This window comes from Oncorhynchus nerka, linkage group LG17 (genome assembly GCF_034236695.1).
Source record: "Oncorhynchus nerka isolate Pitt River linkage group LG17, Oner_Uvic_2.0, whole genome shotgun sequence".
In the NCBI taxonomy this organism is placed as follows: Eukaryota; Metazoa; Chordata; class Actinopteri; order Salmoniformes; family Salmonidae; genus Oncorhynchus; species Oncorhynchus nerka.
In genome coordinates this window covers 4,209,381-4,227,423 of record NC_088412.1, presented here as the reverse complement: position 1 = coordinate 4,227,423, position 18,043 = coordinate 4,209,381, and the positions used below count along the sequence as shown (strand labels likewise).

The 18,043-nt window shown below is 45.7% G+C and overlaps 1 protein-coding gene across 3 annotated transcripts in view; it reads left to right on the top strand.

Annotated features, from left to right (window-relative positions):
* zwilch (zwilch kinetochore protein) overlaps positions 1-18,043 on the top strand; it is a 72,814-nt gene that overhangs the window by 23,945 nt on the left and 30,826 nt on the right. For 2 of the 3 annotated variants that reach the window (XM_065002846.1, XM_065002845.1), the window contains exons 10-16: positions 2,308-2,419; positions 2,627-2,706; positions 5,376-5,532; positions 7,368-7,396; positions 12,180-12,316; positions 13,965-14,060; positions 17,466-17,581. In XM_065002846.1, coding sequence (XP_064858918.1) covers positions 2,308-2,419; positions 2,627-2,706; positions 5,376-5,532; positions 7,368-7,396; positions 12,180-12,316; positions 13,965-14,060; positions 17,466-17,581 — 727 coding nt within the window. Of the gene's footprint in view, positions 1-2,307; positions 2,420-2,626; positions 2,707-5,375; positions 5,533-7,367; positions 7,397-12,179; positions 12,344-13,964; positions 14,061-17,465; positions 17,582-18,043 lie in introns of those variants that run through there. The other variant, XM_065002847.1, reaches the window with a different exon arrangement.

Below are 18,043 nucleotides of genomic sequence, written 5' to 3'. Positions count from 1 at the left end.
GAGAACCACATACAGTACCTCCAGAGAGTATTCACACCCCTTGAATATTTCCACATTTGTATAAAAAATGTATTAAATTGAGGTTTTTGGTCTCTGGCCCACACACAATACCCCATAATGTCAGTGGAATTGTTTTATTTTTGTGTTGTTTTTTTTTACTCATTTAAAATGCAAATCTGAGGGTCTGATCTTAAACGGTACCAACCACCACTGTGTTTATGGGTCGTACTCGCCCCTGATCTTAAACGGTACCAACCACCACTGTGTTATGGGTCGTACTCGCCCCCTGATCTTAAACGGTACCAACCACCACTGTGTTATGGGTCGTACTCGCCCCTGATCTTAAACGGTACCAACCACCACTGTGTTATGGGTCGTACTCGCCCCCTGATCTTAAACGGTACCAACCACCACTGTGTTATGGGTCGTACTCACCCCCTGATCTTAAACGGTACCAACCACCACTGTGTTATGGGTCGTACTCGCCCCCTGATCTTAAACGGTACCAACCACCATTGCGTTATGGGTCGTACTCGCCCCCTGATCTTAAACGGTACCAACCACCACTGTGTTATGGGTCGTACTCGCCCCCTGATCTTAAACGGTACCAACCACCACTGCGTTATGGGTCGTACTCGCCCCCTGATCTTAAACGGTACCAACCACCACTGCGTTATGGGTCGTACTCACCCCCTGATCTTAAACGGTACCAACCACCATTGCGTTATGGGTCGTACTCGCCCCCTGATCTTAAACGGTACCAACCACCACTGTGTTATGGGTCGTACTCGCCCCCTGATCTTAAACGGTACCAACCACCACTGCGTTATGGGTCGTACTCGCCCCCTGATCTTAAACGGTACCAACCACCACTGCGTTATGGGTCGTACTCACCCCCTGATCTTAAACGGTACCAACCACCACTGTGTTATGGGTCGTACTCGCCCCCTGATCTTAAACGGTACCAACCACCACTGCGTTATGGGTCGTACTCGCCCCCTGATCTTAAACGGTACCAACCACCACTGTGTTATGGGTCGTACTCGCCCCCTGATCTTAAACGGTACCAACCACCACTGTGTTTATGGGTCGTACTCACCCCCTGATCTTAAACGGTACCAACCACCACTGTGTTATGGGTCATACTCACCCCCTGATCTTAAACGGTACCAACCACCACTGTGTTATGGGTCGTACTCGCCCCTGATCTTAAACGGTACCAACCACCACTGTGTTATGGGTCGTACTCGCCCCTGATCTTAAACGGTACCAACCACCATTGCGTTATGGGTCGTACTCACCCCTGATCTTAAACGGTACCAACCACCACTGTGTTATGGGTCGTACTCGTTAAGGACAGGGGAGTTTTTCAGGATAAAAAAGAAACGCCGCTCAGCATCCTGGAGGGAAAACCTGGTTCAGTCTGTTTTGCACCAGAGACTGGGAGATGAATTCACCTTTCAGCAGGACAATAACCTGGTTCAGTCTGCTTTGCACCAGTCTGCTTTGCGATTATCACAACACAGGTCATCATCGGGCTTCTTTCCCCCTGGCTTGGCTTCCCCATTGATTTGAGCCACGCGCTGATACTGTGGACTGTGACCCCGTGTCCTTGACTAATAATTTAGCTGTGTGTTTTTTGGCAGACGACACAACATAAAGAGAAAACACAAGGCCAAATCTACACTGTGGAGTTGCTTACCAAGAAGACAGGGCATGTTCCTGAGGGACCGAGTTACTGTTTTTACTTAAATCTGCTTGAAAATATATGACCTGAAAATGGTGAAATACTTCTATAATCAAGATATTAATCCTTTTAAAAAAAAATTATAAATATATTTTTCATGGATTTTAATACAAATGTTAGAATTTGTCCACTTTGACATGTTGTGTAGATCGCTGACGGAATATTACAATTCAATCCATTTTAATTCAACTTTACAACACAACAACATGTCAAAGGGGTGTGAATATTGTATCATTTAAAACTGAACAAGTTGAACAATTTTTTTATAATTATTTTTATTTTTTAACCTTTATTTTACTAGGCAAGTCAGTTAAGAACAAATTCTTATTTACAATGACGGCCTAGGAACAGTGGGTTAACTGCCTGTTCAGGGGCAGAACGACAGATTTGTACCTTGTCAGCTCGGTGGTTTGAACTTGCAACCTTCCGGTTACTATTAGTTCACTAGTCCAACGCTCTAACCACTAGGCTACACTGCCGCCCCCCTGCCACCAATTGAAATGCATGTCATCATAATGCTTTATCTGATTGGTCGTGGTCCCACCCCCCCCCCCCCCCAGGCAGTGAAGGTGAAGACTGAGATGGGAACATCAGAGACAGAGATATTCAACTCTCTGATGGAGAGAGGAGATCTGGACTTCATAGAACAGCTCTGGGTTCGCATGAGGAACAGTGAGTGGAGTTTTTAGTACATTTTAGTTATAGTAGAGAACAGCCTTTCACTTTTTTCACATGTTGTATGAACAATAAAAAGCTATTCAGTTCCTTATTTACATTTTGAAAATGGTAATAAATTCAACTTCCTAATATCAACTTGGATGTGGAACATTTGAGCTGGTGTTTTTTATTTTTAATTTCATCACTACTTTTCCATCACAGGTGTGACTTCCTATCAAGATGTCGGAGACTGTCTGAAAATGGTCATCAAAGCTTTGCAGTATGGGGACATTAAACCATGGGTAAGTATAGTGGTGTGTCCTCGGATCATATCAAGACATCAGAGACTGATCTGAATCTGATCATCAAAGCTCTCGACCCGCTCCACAACAGCCCCGTCGATGTGAATGGGGCCGTGCTCGGCCCTCTGTTTCCGGTAGTCCACGATCAGCTCCTTTCTCTTGCTGACGTTGAGGGAGAGGTTGTTGTCATGGCACCACACGGTCAGGTCTCTAACCTCCCTATAGGATGTCTCATCGTTGATGGAGAGGTTGTTGTCCTGGCACCACACTGCCAGGTCTCTAACCTCCCTATAGGATGTCTCATCGTTGATGGAGAGGTTGTTGTCCTGGCACCACACGGTCAGGTCTCTGACCTCCCTATAGGATGTCTCATCGTTGATGGAGAGGTTGTTGTCCGGGCACCACACGGTCAGGTCTCTAACCTCCTGCCTATAGGATGTCTCATCGTTGATGGAGAGGTTGTTGTCCGGGCACCACACTGCCAGGTCTCTGACCTCCTCCCTATAGGCTGTCTCATCGTTGATGGAGAGGTTGCTGTCCTGGCACCACACTGCCAGGTCTCTGACCTCCTCCCTATAGGATGTGTCATCGTCTTATTGTCTCCGAACTTAATGATGGTGTTGAGTCGAGCCCGGCCACACAGTCGTTGGTGAACAGGGAGGAGGGGACTAGGCCCCTGACCAATGACTGTACAGGAGAGGACTAGGCCCCTGACCAATGACTGTACAGGAGGGGACTAGGCCCCTGACCAATGACTGTACAGGCACCACAGGGTTGACCAATGACTGTACAGGAGGGGACTAGGCCCCTGACCAATGACTGTACAGGAGAGGACTAGGCCCCTGACCAATGACTGTACAGGAGAGGACTAGGCCCCTGACCAATGACTGTACAGGAGAGGACTAGGCCCCTGACCAATGACTGTACAGGAGAGGACTAGGCCCCTGACCAATGACTGTACAGGAGGGGACTAGGCCCCTGACCAATGACTGTACAGCAGAGGACTAGGCCCCTGACCAATGACTGTACAGGAGGGGACTAGGCCCCTGACCAATGACTGTACAGGAGGGGACTAGTTCCCTGACCAATGACTGTACAGGAGAGGACTAGGCCCCTGACCAATGACTGTACAGGAGGGGACTAGGCATGCACCCCCGAGGGGCCTTTCTGTTGAGGGTCAGCATGGTGGATATGTTGTTGCCTACCCTCTCCACCTGGGTGTGGCCCGTCAGGAGGTCCTGAGCTTAGTGATGAGCTTGAAGGGTAATATGGTATTGAACGCTGAGCTGTAATCAATTAACAACTTTTTAACATAGGTGTTCCTCCTGTCCAGGTGGGAAAGGGCAGTGAGATTGCGTCATCAGTGGATCTGTTGGGGCGGTATGCGTATTGGAGTGGGTCCAGTGTGTCTGGGATGATGGTGTGGATGTGAGCAACGATCAGCCCTTTCAAAAGCACGTCATGGCTACAGATGTGATTGGTACAGGGCGATAATCACGTAGACACGTCACCTTGGCGTTCTTAGGCACAGGGACTGTGGTGGTCTGCTTGACACTATTACAGATTGTGTCAGGGAGAAGTTGAAAATATCAGTGAGGACACTTGCCATCTGGTCAGCGCATGATGGTAATCCGTCTGGCCTTGTGAATGTTAACCTTTTTATATATATATAGGTCTTACTTACTCACATCGGCTACAGAGAGCGTGATCACACAGTCGTCCTGAACGACTGGTGCTCTCATGCATGGTTCAGTAAATTTAGCTCGTCTGAGGTGACTCGCGGCTGGGTTTTCCTTTGTAATCCGTGATAGTTTGCCACATCCGAAGAGCGTCAGAGTGTAGTAGGATTTTATGTTAAACTTTGCCTGTTTGATGGTTAGTCTGACGGGTTTCTTGTTAGTCTGGATTAGTGTCCCGCTTCTTGAAAGCGGCAGCTCTGAGCCTTTAGCTCAGTGCGGATGTTCCCTGTAATCCATGGCTTCTGGTTGGGATATGTACGTACGGTCACCGTGGGGACGACGTCGTCGATGCCCTTTATTTATTATTGATGAAGCCGGTGACTGACGTGGTAAACTCCTCGATGCCATGGGATGAATCCCAGAACATATTCCAGTCTGTGCTAGCAAAACAGTCCTGTAGCTTAGCATCATGTAGCTTAGCATCATGTAGCTTAGCATCATGTAGCGTAGCATCATGTAGCGTAGCAACATGTAGCGTAGCATCATGTAGCTTAGCATCCGCTTTCATCGGACAACTTCCGCATTGTGCGCCCGTCACTGGTACTTCCTGTTTGAGTTTTTGCTTGTAAGTAGGAATCCGGAGGATAACGTCATGGTTCGATTTGCCAAATAGAGGGCGGGAGAGTTTTTATATGCAATTCTGTGTTTGGAGTTAAGGTGATCTAGAGTTTCTTTTTCTTTTTATTTCGCCTCTAAATCCACAGAAATGATGTCAAACGGATTTCGGTTTCCCTGCGTTAAAGTCCCCGGCTGCCTCGGGACGAGCGTTGCCCTGTTTGCGCGATACAGTTCGTTGAGTGTGGAATTAGTGCCCCAGCATCGGTTTGTTGTGGTAAATAGACCGCTACGGGAACAAATATTGATCAACTCTCTCTCTCTCTCTCTCTCTCTCTCTCTCTAACTGCTGCGTGTCTCTCCTGATTGTTGTAGATTCACAGAGACAGCAGTAGCTCCCTCAGTAAGCTGATCCTTCAGTCTTACCACCATCAGATGGATCATGTCTCTTTGACAGGCCTGACACCTGTTCATATGCTGCTGGAGATGGGCCTAGACAAGATGAGGAAGGACTACATCAACTACCTCATAGGTAACACACTGCTCTGTGATCCAAAGGTCTGTCGGTTCGAATCCCGAATACCTAATAGGATGTGGTTGTTCGGTTAAAAGGGAAATAGTGTGCTGTTCTCCATGACGCCGCAGAGAATGATACCGGTACTCACCGACAGGACCTAATACGGTTAGGGTTGGGGGTTAGGGGTTAGGATTAGGGGTTAGGGTTAGGAGAATGATACCGGTACTCACCGACAGGACCTAATAAGGTTAGGGTTGGGGGTTAGGGGTTAGGGTTAGGAGAATGATACCGGTACTCACCGACAGGACCTAATAAGGTTAGGGTTGGGGGTTAGGGTTAGGAGAATGATACCGGTACTCACCGACGGGACCTAATACGGTTAGGGGTTAGGGTTAGGGGTTAGGGTTAGGAGAATGATACCGGTACTCACCGACAGGACCTAATACGGTTAGGGTTGGGGGTTAGGGGTTAGGGGTTAGGGTTAGGAGAATGATACCGGTACTCACCGACAGGACCTAATAAGGTTAGGGTTGGGGGTTAGGGTTAGGAGAATGATACCGGTACTCACCGACGGGACCTAATACGGTTAGGGTTGGGGTTAGGGTTAGGGTTAGGAGAATGATACCGGTACTCACCGACAGGACCTAATACGGTTAGGGGTTAGGGTTAGGAGAATGATACCGGTACTCACCGACAGGACCTAATACGGTTAGGGTTAGGGTTAGGAGAATGATACCGGTACTCACCGACGGGACATAATACGGTTAGGGTTGGGGGTTAGGGTTAGGAGAATGATACCGGTACTCACCGACGGGACCTAATATGGTTAGGGTTAGGGTTAGGAGAATGATACCGGTACTCACCGACAGGACCTAATACGGTTAGGGGTTAGGGGTTAGGGTTAGGAGAATGATACCGGTACTCACCGACGGGACCTAATACGGTTAGGGTTGGGGGTTAGGGGTTAGGGTTAGGAGTTAGGGGTTAGGAGAATGATACCGGTACTCACCGACAGGACCTAATACGGTTAGGGTTAGGGTTGGGGGTTAGGGTTAGGAGAATGATACCGGTACTCACCGACGGGACCTAATACGGTTAGGGTTAGGGGTTAGGGTTAGGAGAATGATACCGGTACTCACCGACGGGACCTAATACGGTTAGGGTTGGGGGTTAGGGTTAGGGGTTAGGGTTAGGAGAATGATACCGGTACTCACCGACGGGACCTAATACGGTTAGGGTTAGGGGTTAGGGTTAGAGTTAGGGGTTAGGGTTAGGAGAATGATACCGGTACTCACCGACGGGACCTAATACGGTTAAGGTTAGGGGTTAGGGTTAGGAGAATGATACCGGTACTCACCGACGGGACCTAATACGGTTAGGGTTGGGGGTTAGGGTTAGGGGTTAGGGTTAGGAGAATGATACCGGTACTCACCGACAGGACCTAATACGGTTAGGGTTGGGGGTTAGGATTAGGCTTAGGGGTTAGGGGTTAGGGTTAGGAGAATGATACCGGTACTCACCGACAGGACCTAATACGGTTAGGGTTAGGGTTAGGGGTTAGGGTTAGGAGAATGATACCGGTACTCACCGACGGGACCTAATACGGTTAGGGTTGGGGGTTAGGGGTTAGGGTTAGGAGAATGATACCGGTACTCACCGACAGGACCTAATACGGTTAGGGTTGGGGGTTAGGGTTAGGGGTTAGGGTTAGGAGAATGATACCGGTACTCACCGACGGGACCTAATACGTTGTTGGGATCCCTGTGCTGTGGTTCCAGACAAAATACCATATAATTCTTATCTTACAGCATTTTAAGTTGATTTAACAGTTCATGTCTTCTTCTCCTCAGGTCAAGATCTGACCACGCTAAACCACCTGGTGAGTCCGAGGTTTATACTACTATGATTCAGAAAATCATCTCTAACATTTAAAAAATAATAGTAATAATTAAAGGTTTATTGGGACACCCTTAGGGGTTAGGGAGGGGCCTGGAGAAATGAACCACTTTCTCAGACAGAGCTATGGAAGCAAGGGACCATCCATGATATCAACATTATAGTTATAACCATGTTATGGATCCCTGTGCTGTGGTTCCAGACAAAATGACCATATAATTCTTATCTTACAGCATTTTAAGTTGATTTAACCAGTTCATGTCTTCTTGACCATCCATGATATCAGTATAGTTATAACCATGTTAGAGGCTATACAGGACTGACCATCCATGATATCAACAGTATAGTTATAACCATGTTATGAGGCTATACAGGACTGACCATCCATGATATCAACATCATCTATAACCATGTTAAAAAATACAGGACTGACCATCCATGTAATTAATTATAACCATGTTATGAGAATCAGGACTGACCATCCATGATAAACAATAACAAAATGTTATGAGGCTATACAGGACTGACCATCCTGATATCAACATTTTGTTATAACTGTGAGGCTATACAGGACTGACCATCCATGATAAACAGTATAGTTATAACCACTTTCAAATTGACCATCCATGATACAGAGCTTATAACCATGTTAAGCTAGGACTGACCATCCATGATATCAACATTATAGTTATAACCATGTTATGAGGCTATACAGGACTGACCATCCATGATATCAACAGTATAGTTATAACCATGTTATGAGGCTATACAGGACTGACCATCCATGATATCAACATGCATAACTTTGTAACTGTGTTGTTCTGTAACTTTGTAACTGTGTTGTCCTATAACTGTGTTGTCCTATAACAGTGTTGTCCTATAACTGTGTTGTTCTATAACTGTGTAACTGTGTTGTCCTATAACTGTGTTGTTCTATAACTTTGTAACTGTGTTGTCCTATAACTGTGTAACTGTGTTGTCCTATAACTGTGTTGTTCTATAACTTTGTAACTGTGTTGTCCTATAACTGTGTAACTGTGTTGTCCTATAACTGTGTTGTTCTATAACTTTGTAACTGTGTTGTTCTATAACTGTGTAACTGTGTTGTTCTATAACTGTGTAACTGTGTAACTGTGTTGTCCTATAACTTTGTAATTGTGTTCTATAACTGTGTTGTCCTATAACTGTGTTGTCCTATAACTTTGTAATTGTGTTGTTCTATAACTGTGTTGTTCTATAACTGTGTTGTCCTATAACTTTGTAACTGTGTTGTCCTATAACTGTGTTGTCCTATAACTGTGTTGTCCTATAACTGTGTAACTGTGTTGTCCTATAACTGTGTTGTCCTATAACTGTGTAACTGTGTTGTCCTATAACTGTGTAACTGTGTTGTCCTATAACTGTGTTGTCCTATAACTGTGTTGTCCTATAACTGTGTTGTCCTATAACTGTGTTGTCCTATAACTGTGTAACTGTGTTGTCCTATAACTGTGTTGTCCTATAACTGTGTAACTGTGTTGTCCTATAACTGTGTAACTGTGTTGTCCTATAACTGTGTAACTGTGTTGTCCTATAACTGTGTAACTGTGTTGTCCTATAACTTTGTAACTGTGTTGTCCTATAACTGTGTTGTCCTATAACTGTGTTGTCCTATAACTGTGTAACTGTGTTGTCCTATAACTGTGTTGTTCTATAACTTTGTAACTGTGTTGTTCTATAACTTTGTAACTGTGTTGTTCTATAACTTTGTAACTGTGTTGTTCTATAACTTTGTAACTGTGTTGTCCTATAACTGTGTTGTCCTATAACTGTGTAACTGTGTTGTCCTATAACTGTGTTGTCCTATAACTTTGTAATTGTGTTGTTCTATAACTGTGTTGTTCTATAACTGTGTTGTCCTATAACTTTGTAATTGTGTTGTTCTATAACTGTGTTGTCCTATAACTGTGTTGTCCTATAACTGTGTAACTGTGTTGTCCTATAACTGTGTTGTCCTATAACTGTGTAACTGTGTTGTCCTATAACTGTGTTGTTCTATAACTTTGTAACTGTGTTGTTCTATAACTTTGTAACTGTGTTGTTCTATAACTGTGTAACTGTGTTGTCCTATAACTGTGTAACTGTGTTGTCCTAACTGTGTTGTCCAATAACTGTGTTGTCCTATAACTGTGTTGTCCTATAACTGTGTAACTGTGTTGTTCTATAACTGTTGTCCTATAACTGTGTAACTGTGTTGTTCTATAACTGTGTAACTGTGTTGTTCTATAACTGTGTTGTCCTATAACTGTGTAACTGTGTTGTTCTATAACTGTGTAACTGTGTTGTTCTATAACTGTGTAACTGTGTTGTTCTATAACTGTGTTGTCCTATAACTGTGTAACTGTGTTCTATAACTGTGTAACTGTGTTCTATAACTGTAACTGTGTTGTTCTATAACTGTGTAACTGTGTTGTTCTATAACTGTGTAACTGTGTTGTTCTATAACTGTGTAACTGTGTTGTTCTATAACTGTGTAACTGTGTTGTTCTATAACTGTGTAACTGTGTTGTTCTATAACTGTGTTGTCCTATAACTGTGTAACTGTGTTCTATAACTGTGTAACTGTGTTCTATAACTGTTTAACTGTGTTGTTCTATAACTGTGTAACTGTGTTGTTCTATAACTGTGTAACTGTGTTGTTCTATAACTGTGTAACTGTGTTGTTCTATAACTGTGTAACTGTGTTGTTCTATAACTGTGTTGTTCTGTAACTGTGTTGTTCTATAACTGTGTTGTCCTATAACTGTGTAACTGTGTTGTCCTATAACTGTGTAACTGTGTTGTCCTATAACTGTGTAACTGTGTTGTTCTATAACTGTGTTGTTCTATAACTTTGTAACTGTGTTGTTCTATAACTTTGTAACTGTGTTGTCCTATAACTGTGTTGTTCTATAACTTTGTAACTGTGTTGTCCTATAACTGTGTAACTGTGTTGTTCTATAACTGTGTTGTTCTATAACTGTGTTGTTCTATAACTGTGTAACTGTGTTGTCCTGTAACTGTGTTGTCCTGTAACTGTGTTGTTCTATAACTGTGTTGTCCTATAACTGTGTAACTGTGTTGTCCTATAACTGTGTAACTGTGTTGTCCTATAACTGTGTAAACTGTGTTGTTCTATAACTTTGTAACTGTGTTGTCCTATAACTGTGTTGTCCTATAACTGTATTGTCCTGTAACTGTGTTGTCCTATAACTGTGTTGTCCTATAACTGTGTTGTCCTATAACTGTGTTGTCCTATAACTGTGTTGTTCTATAACTTTGTAACTGTGTTGTCCTATAACTGTGTTGTCCTATAACTGTGTAACTGTGTTGTCCTGTAACTGTGTTCTATAACTTTGTAACTGTGTTGTTCTATAACTGTCTTGTCCTGTAACTGTGTTGTCCTATAACTGTGTTGTCCTATAACTGTGTTGTTCTATAACTTTGTAACTGTGTTGTCCTATAACTGTGTTGTCCTATAACTGTGTTGTTCTATAACTGTGTAACTGTGTTGTCCTGTAACTGTGTTCTATAACTTTGTAACTGTGTTGTTCTATAACTGTGTTATCCTATAACTGTGTTGTCCTATAACTGTGTAACTGTGTTGTCCTATAACTGTGTAACTGTGTTGTTCTATAACTGTGTAACTGTGTTGTTCTATAACTGTGTTGTTCTATAACTGTGTTGTTCTATAACTGTGTAACTGTGTTGTCCTATAACTGTGTTGTCCTGTAACTGTGTTGTCCTGTAACTGTGTTGTTCTATAACTGTGTTGTCCTATAACTGTGTAACTGTGTTGTCCTATAACTGTGTAACTGTGTTGTCCTATAACTGTGTTGTCCTGTAACTGTGTTGTTCTATAACTTTGTAACTGTGTTGTCCTATAACTGTGTTGTCCTATAACTGTCTTGTCCTGTAACTGTGTTGTCCTATAACTGTGTTGTCCTATAACTGTGTTGTCCTATAACTGTGTTGTCCTATAACTTTGTAACTGTGTTGTCCTATAACTGTGTAACTGTGTTGTCCTGTAACTGTGTTCTATAACTTTATAACTGTGTTGTCCTATAACTGTGTTGTCCTATAACTGTGTTGTCCTATAACTGTGTTGTTCTATAACTTTGTAACTGTGTTGTCCTATAACTGTGTTGTTCTATAACTGTGTAACTGTGTTGTCCTGTAACTGTGTTCTATAACTTTGTAACTGTGTTGTTCTATAACTGTGTTGTCCTATAACTGTGTTGTCCTATAACTGTGTTGTCCTATAACTGTGTAACTGTGTTGTCCTATAACTGTGTTGTCCTATAACTGTGTAACTGTGTTGTTCTATAACTGTGTTGTCCTATAACTGTGTTGTCCTATAACTGTGTTGTCCTATAACTGTGTTGTCCTATAACTGTGTAACTGTTGTCCTATAACTGTGTTGTCCTATAACTGTGTAACTGTGTTGTCCTATAACTGTGTTGTTCTATAACTTTGTAACTGTGTTGTTCTATAACTGTGTTGTTCTATAACTGTGTAACTGTGTTGTCCTATAACTGTGTTGTCCTATAACTGTGTAACTGTGTTGTCCTATAACTGTGTTGTTCTATAACTTTGTAACTGTGTTGTCCTATAACTGTGTTGTCCTATAACTGTGTAACTGTGTTGTCCTATAACTGTGTTGTTCTATAACTGTGTAACTGTGTTGTCCTATAACTGTGTTGTTCTATAACTTTGTAACTGTGTTGTTCTATAACTGTGTTGTCCAGAGTTACTACCTGAGTACAGTGGAGGACCTGCAGGAGCAGGTGATCAGACTGAGGAAACTACACCACCTACTGGAGATCATGGTGACCTGCAGCACCTTCCTGTGCCTGCCGTACGACCGACTCTTCCTCCTCACACAGTAAGACCGACTCTTCCTCCTCACACAGTAAGACCTGGCGTACGACAGACTCTTCCTCATCACACAGTAAGACAGACTCTTCCTCATCACACAGTAAGACCTGGCGTACGACAGACTCTTCCTCCTCACACAGTAAGACAGACTCTTCCTCCTCACACAGTAAGACCTGGCGTACGACAGACTCTTCCTCCTCACACAGTAAGACAGACCCTTCCTCATCACACAGTAAGACAGACTCTTCCTCATCACACAGTAAGACCTGGCGTACGACAGACTCTTCCTCCTCACACAGTAAGACCTGGCGTACGACAGACTCTTCCTCCTCACACAGTAAGACCTGGCGTACGACAGACTCTTCCTCCTCACACAGTAAGACAGACTCTTCCTCCTCACACAGTAAGACCTGGCGTACGACAGACTCTTCCTCATCACACAGTAAGACAGACTCTTCCTCATCACACAGTCAGACTCTTCCTCATCACATAGTAAGACCTGGCGTAGACTCTTCCTCATCACACAGTAAGACAGACTCTTCCTCATCACACAGTAAGACCTGACTCTTCCTCCTCACACAGTAAGACCTGGCGTACGACAGACTCTTCCTCATCACACAGTAAGACAGACTCTTCCTCCTCACACAGTAAGACCTGGCGTACGACAGACTCTTCCTCATCACACAGTAAGACAGACTCTTCCTCATCACACAGTAAGACCTGGCGTACGACAGACTCTTCCTCATCACACAGTAAGACCTGGCGTACGACAGACTCTTCCTCATCACACAGTAAGACAGACTCTTCCTCATCACACAGTAAGACAGACTCTTCCTCATCACACAGTAAGACAGACCCTTCCTCATCACACAGTAAGACCTGGCGTACGACAGACTCTTCCTCATCACACAGTAAGACCTGGCGTACGACAGACTCTTCCTCCTCACACAGTAAGACAGACTCTTCCTCCTCACACAGTAGGACAGACTCTTCCTCATCACACAGTAAGACAGACTCTTCCTCATCACACAGTAAGACAGACTCTTCCTCCTCACACAGTAAGACCTGGCGTACGACAGACTCTTCCTCATCACACAGTAAGACAGACTCTTCCTCCTCACTAAGACATCACACAGTAAGACCTGGCGTACGACAGACTCTTCCTCATCACACAGTAAGACCTGGCGTACGACAGACTCTTCCTCCTCACACAGTAAGACAGACTCTTCCTCCTCACACAGTAAGACCTGGCGTACGACAGACTCTTCCTCCTCACACAGTAAGACCTGCTAGCCTGTCTGTCGGGCAGGTAGCCTCGAGGTTAAGAGCGTTGGGCCAATAATCCCAAAGGATCGCTGGTTCGAATCCCCTGAGCCTACTAGGAGAAAATGCTTATGCGTCCTTGAGCAAGGCACTAATTACCCTAATTTCTCTGGATAAGTCGCTATGGAAAAAATTTATTTTTTTTTTTAAGATGTATATTTAAGACAAGTCCATGTAATGCCTCCCTGTGTGTAAAAGAACACAAACCTCTTTTCAACATTTTTTAATCTCTCTCTGTAAGGTTGTATAGACGTTGTATAGACGTTGTATAGATGTTGTATAGATCTACTGATATGGATATAGTAAAGTTGTCCCCCCCCTGTGCTTCCTAGGTTGTGTTTGCAGTACTACAAGACATGTCCCTATGACGAGGACCACGAGTTCAAACTGCAGATCAAACCTGCCCTGATCAGCCACTTCTACCAGAAGTAAGTTTAAAGAAGGAAATTACAGTCATTGGTCAACCCTGTGGTGCCTGTACAGTCATTGGTCAACCCTGTGGTGCCTGTACAGTCATTGGTCAACCCTGTGGTGCCTGTACAGTCATTAGTTCCTGCCAAGGCAGCAGCTATTCTTCCTGGGGTTTATTATGGATCCCCATTAGTTCCTGCCAAGGCAGCAGATACTCTTCCTGGGGTTTATTATGGATCCCCATCTTCTTCTGGGGTTTATTATGGATCCCCATTAGTTCCTGCCAAGGCAGCAGCTACTCTTCCTGGGGTTTATTATGGATCCCCATTAGTTCCTGTTGCCAAGGCAGCAGCTACTCTTCCTGGGGTTTATTATGGATCCCCATTAGTTCCTGCCAAGGCAGCAGCTACTCTTCCTGGGGTTTATTATGGATCCCCATTAGTTCCTGCCGAGGCAGCAGCTACTCTTCCTGGGGTTTATTATGGATCCCCATTAGTTCCTGCCGAGGCAGCAGCTACTCTTCCTGGGGTTTATTATGGATCCCCATTAGTTCCTGCCGAGGCAGCAGCTACTCTTCCTGGGGTTTATTATGGATCCCCATTAGTTCCTGCCGAGGCAGCAGCTACTCTTCCTGGGGTTTATTATGGATCCCCATTAGTTCCTGCCGAGGCAGCAGCTACTCTTCCTGGGGTTTATTATGGATCCCCATTAGTTCCTGCCAAGGCAGTGGCTTGTAATGTACTGTAGGTTGTTCTCTATAGGGAGCAGGCGGTGTCCTGGGGGGTGGAGGTGTCTAGGGTTAGTAATGTACTGTATGTTCCCTATAGGGAGCAGGCGGTGTCCTGGGGGGTGGAGGTGTCTAGGGTTAGTAATGTACTGTATGTTCCCTATAGGGAGCAGGCGGTGTCCTGGGGGGTGGAGGTGTCTAGGGTTAGTAATGTACTGTATGTTCTCTATAGGGAGCAGGCGGTGTCCTGGGGGGTGGAGGTGTCTAGGGTTAGTAATGTACTGTATGTTCTCTATAGGGAGCAGGCAGTGTCCTGGGGGGTGGAGGTGTCTAGGGTTAGTAATGTACTGTATGTTCTCTATAGGGAGCAGGCAGTGTCCTGGGGGGTGGAGGTGTCTAGTGGTAATGTAATGTATGTTCCCTATAGGGAGCAGGCGGTGTCCTGGGGGGTGGAGGTGTCTAGTGGTAATGTACTGTATGTTCCCTATAGGGAGCAGGCGGTGTCCTGGGGGGTGGAGGTGTCTAGGGTTAGTAATGTACTGTATGTTCTCTATAGGGAGCAGGCGGTGTCCTGGGGGGTGGAGGTGTCTAGGGTTAGTAATGTACTGTATGTTCTCTATAGGGAGCAGGCAGTGTCCTGGGGGGTGGAGGTGTCTAGTGGTAATGTAATGTATGTTCCCTATAGGGAGCAGGCGGTGTCCTGGGGGGTGGAGGTGTCTAGGGTTAGTAATGTACTGTATGTTCTCCATAGGGAGCAGGCGGTGTCCTGGGGGGTGGAGGTGTCTAGTGGTAATGTAATGTACTGTATGTTCTCTATAGGGAGCAGGCGGTGTCCTGGGGGGGTGGAGGTGTCTAGTGGTAATGTAATGTATGCTCCCTATAGGGAGCAGGCGGTGTCCTGGGGGGTGGAGGTGTCTAGTGGTAATGTAATGTACTGTATGTTCCCTATAGGGAGCAGGCGGTGTCCTGGGGGGTGGAGGTGTCTAGGGTTAGTAATGTACTGTATGTTCTCCATAGGGAGCAGGCGGTGTCCTGGGGGGTGGAGGTGTCTAGTAGTAATGTAATGTACTGTATGTTCCCTATAGGGAGCAGGCGGTGTCCTGGGGGGTGGAGGTGTCTAGTGGTAATGTACTGTATGTTCTCTATAGGGAGCAGGCGGTGTCCTGGGGGGTGGAGGTGTCTAGTGGTAATGTAATGTACTGTATGTTCTCTATAGGGAGCAGGCGGTGTCCTGGGGTTGGAGGTGTCTAGTGGTAATGTACTGTATGTTCCCTATAGGGAGCAGGCGGTGTCCTGGGGGGTGGAGGTGTCTAGTGGTAATGTAATGTACTGTATGTTCTCCATAGGGAGCAGGCGGTGTCCTGGGGGGTGGAGGTGTCTAGTGGTAATGTACTGTATGTTCTCTATAGGGAGCAGGCGGTGTCCTGGGGGGTGGAGTTGTCTAGTGGTAATGTAATGTACTGTATGTTCCCTATAGGGAGCAGGCAGTGTCCTGGGGGGTGGAGGTGTCTAGTGGTAATGTACTGTATGTTCTCTATAGGGAGCAGGCGGTGTCCTGGGGGGTGGAGGTGTCTAGTGGTAATGTAATGTATGTTCTCTATAGGGAGCAGGCGGTGTCCTGGGGGGGTGGAGGTGTCTAGTGGTAATGTAATGTACTGTATGTTCTCTATAGGGAGCAGGCGGTGTCCTGGGGGTGGAGGTGTCTAGTGGTAATGTAATGTACTGTATGTTCTCTATAGGGAGCAGGCGGTGTCCTGGGGGGTGGAGGTGTCTAGTGGTAATGTAATGTACTGTATGTTCTCTATAGGGAGCAGGCGGTGTCCTGGGGGTGGAGGTGTCTAGGGTTAGTAATGTACTGTATGTTCCCTATAGGGAGCAGGCGGTGTCCTGGGGGGTGGAGGTGTCTAGTGGTAATGTAATGTACTGTATGTTCTCTATAGGGAGCAGGCGGTGTCCTGGGGGGTGGAGGTGTCTAGTGGTAATGTAATGTACTGTATGTTCTCTATAGGGAGCAGGCGGTGTCCTGGGGGGTGGAGGTGTCTAGGGTTAGTAATGTACTGTATGTTCCCTATAGGGAGCAGGCGGTGTCCTGGGGGGTGGAGGTGTCTAGGGTTAGTAATGTACTGTATGTTCTCTATAGGGAGCAGGTGGTGTCCTGGGGGGGTGGAGGTGTCTAGTGGTAATGTAATGTACTGTATGTTCTCTATAGGGAGCAGGCGGTGTCCTGGGGGTGGAGGTGTCTAGTGGTAATGTAATGTACTGTATGTTCTCTATAGGGAGCAGGCGGTGTCCTGGGGGTGGAGGTGTCTAGGGTTAGTAATGTACTGTATGTTCCCTATAGGGAGCAGGCGGTGTCCTGGGGGTGGAGGTGTCTAGTGGTAATGTAATGTACTGTATGTTCTCTATAGGGAGCAGGCGGTGTCCTGGGGGTGGAGGTGTCTAGTGGTAATGTAATGTACTGTATGTTCTCTATAGGGAGCAGGCGGTGTCCTGGGGGGTGGAGGTGTCTAGGGTTAGGTGTCCTGGGAGGGTGGAGGTGTCTAGGGTTAGTAATGTACTGTATGTTCTCTATTGGTGTCCTGGGGGGGTGGAGGTGTCTAGTGGTAATGTAATGTACTGTAGTTCTCTATAGGGAGCAGGTGGTGTCCTGGGGGGTGGAGGTGTCTAGTGGTAATGTACTGTATGTTCTCCATAGGGAGCAGGCGGTGTCCTGGGGGGTGGAGGTGTCTAGTGGTAATTGCCCCAGAGAGGTGAAGACCACCTGGCTGCTGAGTGACAAGCCCCTGGTGGAACACATCATCTTTCAAACAGGTAAAATACCCCCCCCCCAGTCATCAAAGGTCCTCAGTGTCTTCCACTGGCACAGCCAAGTAGAGACAGTAGCCAGCCAAGTAGAGACAGTAGCCAGCCAAGTAGAGACAGTAGCCAACCATGTAGAGACAGTAGCCAGCCATGTAGAGACAGTAGCCAGCCAAGTAGAGACAGTAGCCAGCCAAGTAGAGACAGTAGCCAGCCAAGTAGAGACAGTAGCCAGCCAAGTAGAGACAGTAGCCAACCAAGTAGAGACAGTAGCCAGCCAAGTAGAGACAGTAGCCAGCCAAGTAGAGACAGTAGCCAGCCAAGTAGAGACAGTAGCCAGCCATGTAGAGACAGTAGCCAACCAAGTAGAGACAGTAGCCAACCAAGTAGAGACAGTAGCCAGCCATGTAGAGACAGTAGCCAACCATGTAGAGACAGTAGCCAGCCAAGTAGAGACAGTAGCCAACCAAGTAG